Raw genomic sequence first — 3,064 nt, 5'->3', positions numbered from 1 at the left:
TGGTGGGCGAGACACTGGAACAGGTTGCCCGGAGAAGTTGTGGCTGCCCCATCACGGGAAGTGTTCAGGGTCAGGTTGGATGGGGCCCTGAGCAACGTGATTATTGTGAACGATGTCCCTGCCCATGGCAGGGGGGGTGGACTAGATGAGCTTTAACGGTCCCTTCCCACCCAAACCATTCTGTGATGGATGAAGGGCAGCCAGGGAGCAAAGCCTCATGCCCCAAGGGAGCAGAGCAGTTTCCAGCACCCTTCCCAACACCTCTGCCCCTTTATTGTCCAGATGAATCTTTTGATGAAGACTGCTTTGACGAGGAAGCATACTACACAGCCTTGGGAACCCGTCCGGCCCTCAACATGGAGGAACTGGACCCATCCTACCAGTACATGATTGACCTCTTTTCTGTCTGCACCAGCGAGGACCCCAAGAAGCGTCCCTCGGCTGCGTGCATCGTGGAAGCCCTGGAGGCAAGTCTGTCCCAGAAGTAAAAGCATCCGAGCTCCTGCACCTGTGCTGTAGAGGTGAGGATTTAAACTTAGATAAGTAAGGCTACTCCTGCAGCATTTATCCTTCTAAGTATGCAAAACCTGCTCTGTGTACTTAAAACCAGTGCCTAAACTCCTTAAACACTAACTCCTGATTTAAGGATTTAAGGCTTGCTCTGTTTCTTGAGCGATCCCCTCCTGCCTGCACTTAGGTCCTAAATAAGCTACGTGTTCGGTGCAGTAGTTTGAGTTGTCATGTTACTGCTGTTTTAAAACCCTTCCCTCTCTGTGTGTTAATTAACACTGAGATATTAAAAAAATTGTTTTTTCTTAATCTCAGTGTGAAAGCAGTGCTTTTTTCCTCCTAAAGAGTGTGTGTATGTGTGCCTCTGCGAGGTATGTGCAAGCTTTTGTGGGGGCTCCTGCGTAAAGTATTTGTGCTCCTGAGGTGGCTGGGAGCAGCAGCCCCCAGGTAACAGGAGAACGTTGCCAAGGGAAAGCAGCTGGAAGCTCGAGCAAAAGGTTTCCTGAAAAGAGGGTGGAGGGTCAAAAAAACCAAACAGGCACTTGGGGATTTATTAAAGAAAACCCTGCTGTTTGGGGAAATTCCTGCCCTCGGCTGGCTGGAGACAAAGAGGTGGTAATGTGTACTTGTCCTGCTTCCCCTGTGCAGCCCTCAGCTTCTCTTTCAGCCGCTGCTGCCTTCTCCAAAATCCTCAATTTAGGAGGATGTTGGAAGTGTTCCCACACCTCTCCTGTACACAGACACAAGCTCGAGCAGCAGCATTTCACGCATTTTATTGAGTAACAGCTTCACCTGCAGCACAACACCATGAGGGCTCCAGGCCTTACCCACTGGGGGAAATCCTGCCACAAGTCAGTTGTTTTAAGACATTTCTTAACTCCTCTGTGCATAAGTTTAGCAACTGCTTGTATTAAGGCTTCTACCCCAGACAAGCCCTTTACAGCACACAAGACTGCAGAGAGCTCAGAATTATATGCCCACATACTGGGGAGAAAACAGCTGTCTTTATATTAATTAAACCTTTCAACAAAATTAAGTTACTTGCAATAAAATTTAGCTTCAGAAGAAACAAACCTACCTGAAATCCAAGCAAGGTTCCAGAGCACACACTAAAATATAACACAACTCTGTACACAAAGTGACACACTCTCCCCCCAGCTCGCTCACAAGGGGAGGAAGAATTTTTTTAGCAGGAAAACAGCATGGTAACATGACTTAAGTGTTATTTTAAACACAAATTATCTTAGATGATTTCAACAAACCTCAGCTTGCAATAATCAAGTCTAATCAGTTGTTATAAATAAAATTGTAAACAAGGAAGTTAGGGGTCTGGCAGTATTTCATTGCAAACAGCTTGCCGTCCGGCGTTGGGTCGGAGAAGGCGATTTCCTTGGTGCTCAGGTAGCAGCCGTACATGAACGTGCTCCTGAAAGAGAGCGCAGAGCTATCGGCGCACCGCAAACAGCCGGCTGCTTTATCCGACTCCTAAAACACACCACAGGGGTGTTCTCCCTCCCAGCCCTCTTCTGCAGGGAGCGGTTATGTCTCCTGTCACTTCATCTTCAAACCAGAGAAGATCGTTGTGAGATGCCAGTTTGCCCTCTCGGATTCTGGTGCAATCAGGAGGCATTTTAAAATTTGGAAGAAGGATAATGCAAGACCGAATACAGGCAGAGAACCCACACACACAGTTTTGCATGGAGACCCAGAAGTTGCAGTTAAATATCTTGGAGCAGTTCCCAAGCAAAGCCCACCACAGCAGTGCCAGGACTCTTGTGGGCACCCACAAGTCACCCAGGGCCAGTGGGTTTGGAATGTGGCACAGCGGTAGCACATCTACCAGCACATCCAACGCTAACCACGGGAGGAAGGGGAGACCAAACACTGGCTGATGAATTTTCAGAATACTGAGCTCCAGCTACACTCATATAGGGTTATATAAAAACACATACATAAGTACTCATATACTATATGTCTATTTTATATACATATAGCAAGCAGATACGTGCTACTACAGGCTCTTGGACCACCAAGCTCAGGCTCAAGGCAGTCCATATTAACAGATGAGGGGGAAGTTTTGAAGTCTTCCTCCCAGTTTGGTCTGAGCTTGAAAAGCTCAGAATTTCCTGCCTGGAAAAACTCAAGTGTTTGGGTCCAGAGATTAGTTGCTGCTTCAAGAAAATGTACTTCAAGTAAAAAAAAAAAAAAAAAAAAAGTTCCCCAACAAGTACCGTTTCTCTTGGAAAATGTAATCCTTGTAGCTCTGTGCTCTGGTTATACCCAGCAGTTAACAGCTTGGCCCACACTTGCATCAGATTTCAAATAAAAATGTTACTTAAATATTAGATATACATGGAATATCTGCCCATGTGATATCCTTCCACTATGAAGTGGGGATTCCAGACTTGCTCAAAGATACAAGTTTATCCATTTCCATAAGTTCCTTCTAAACACTTTTTGCTGCAATCACTGTTTTGTTTTGTTCCCCCCCCGCCAAGGACAAACCCCAGCTGGGGTCCCGGCTCCCTGCTGCCCTCCCACCGCTCCCTACCTG

The 3,064-nt window shown here is 46.7% G+C and overlaps 2 protein-coding genes across 2 annotated transcripts in view; one reads left to right on the top strand and one right to left on the bottom strand.

Moving 5' to 3' along the window:
- PBK (PDZ binding kinase) overlaps positions 1-488 on the top strand; it is a gene marked incomplete at its 5' end in the record, with an annotated part of 4,867 nt that extends 4,379 nt beyond the window's left edge. Inside the window, one exon of the mRNA XM_009698662.1 lies at positions 283-488. Coding sequence (XP_009696964.1) covers positions 283-488 — 206 coding nt within the window. The remainder of the gene's footprint in view (positions 1-282) is intronic.
- A 1,309-nt stretch (positions 489-1,797) lies between these two features.
- Positions 1,798-3,064, bottom strand: part of ESCO2 (establishment of sister chromatid cohesion N-acetyltransferase 2) — a 17,270-nt gene continuing 16,003 nt past the window's right edge. Inside the window, exon 7 of the mRNA XM_009698661.1 lies at positions 1,798-1,995. Within this exon, the coding sequence (XP_009696963.1) occupies positions 1,798-1,995 (198 nt within the window). The remainder of the gene's footprint in view (positions 1,996-3,064) is intronic.

This window comes from Cariama cristata, unplaced genomic scaffold, assembly GCF_000690535.1.
Source record: "Cariama cristata isolate BGI_N322 unplaced genomic scaffold, ASM69053v1 scaffold15614, whole genome shotgun sequence".
NCBI lineage: Eukaryota > Metazoa > Chordata > Aves > Cariamiformes > Cariamidae > Cariama > Cariama cristata.
Note: the sequence above shows the minus strand (reverse complement) of the source record. Positions and strands in the feature narration are given on the sequence as shown.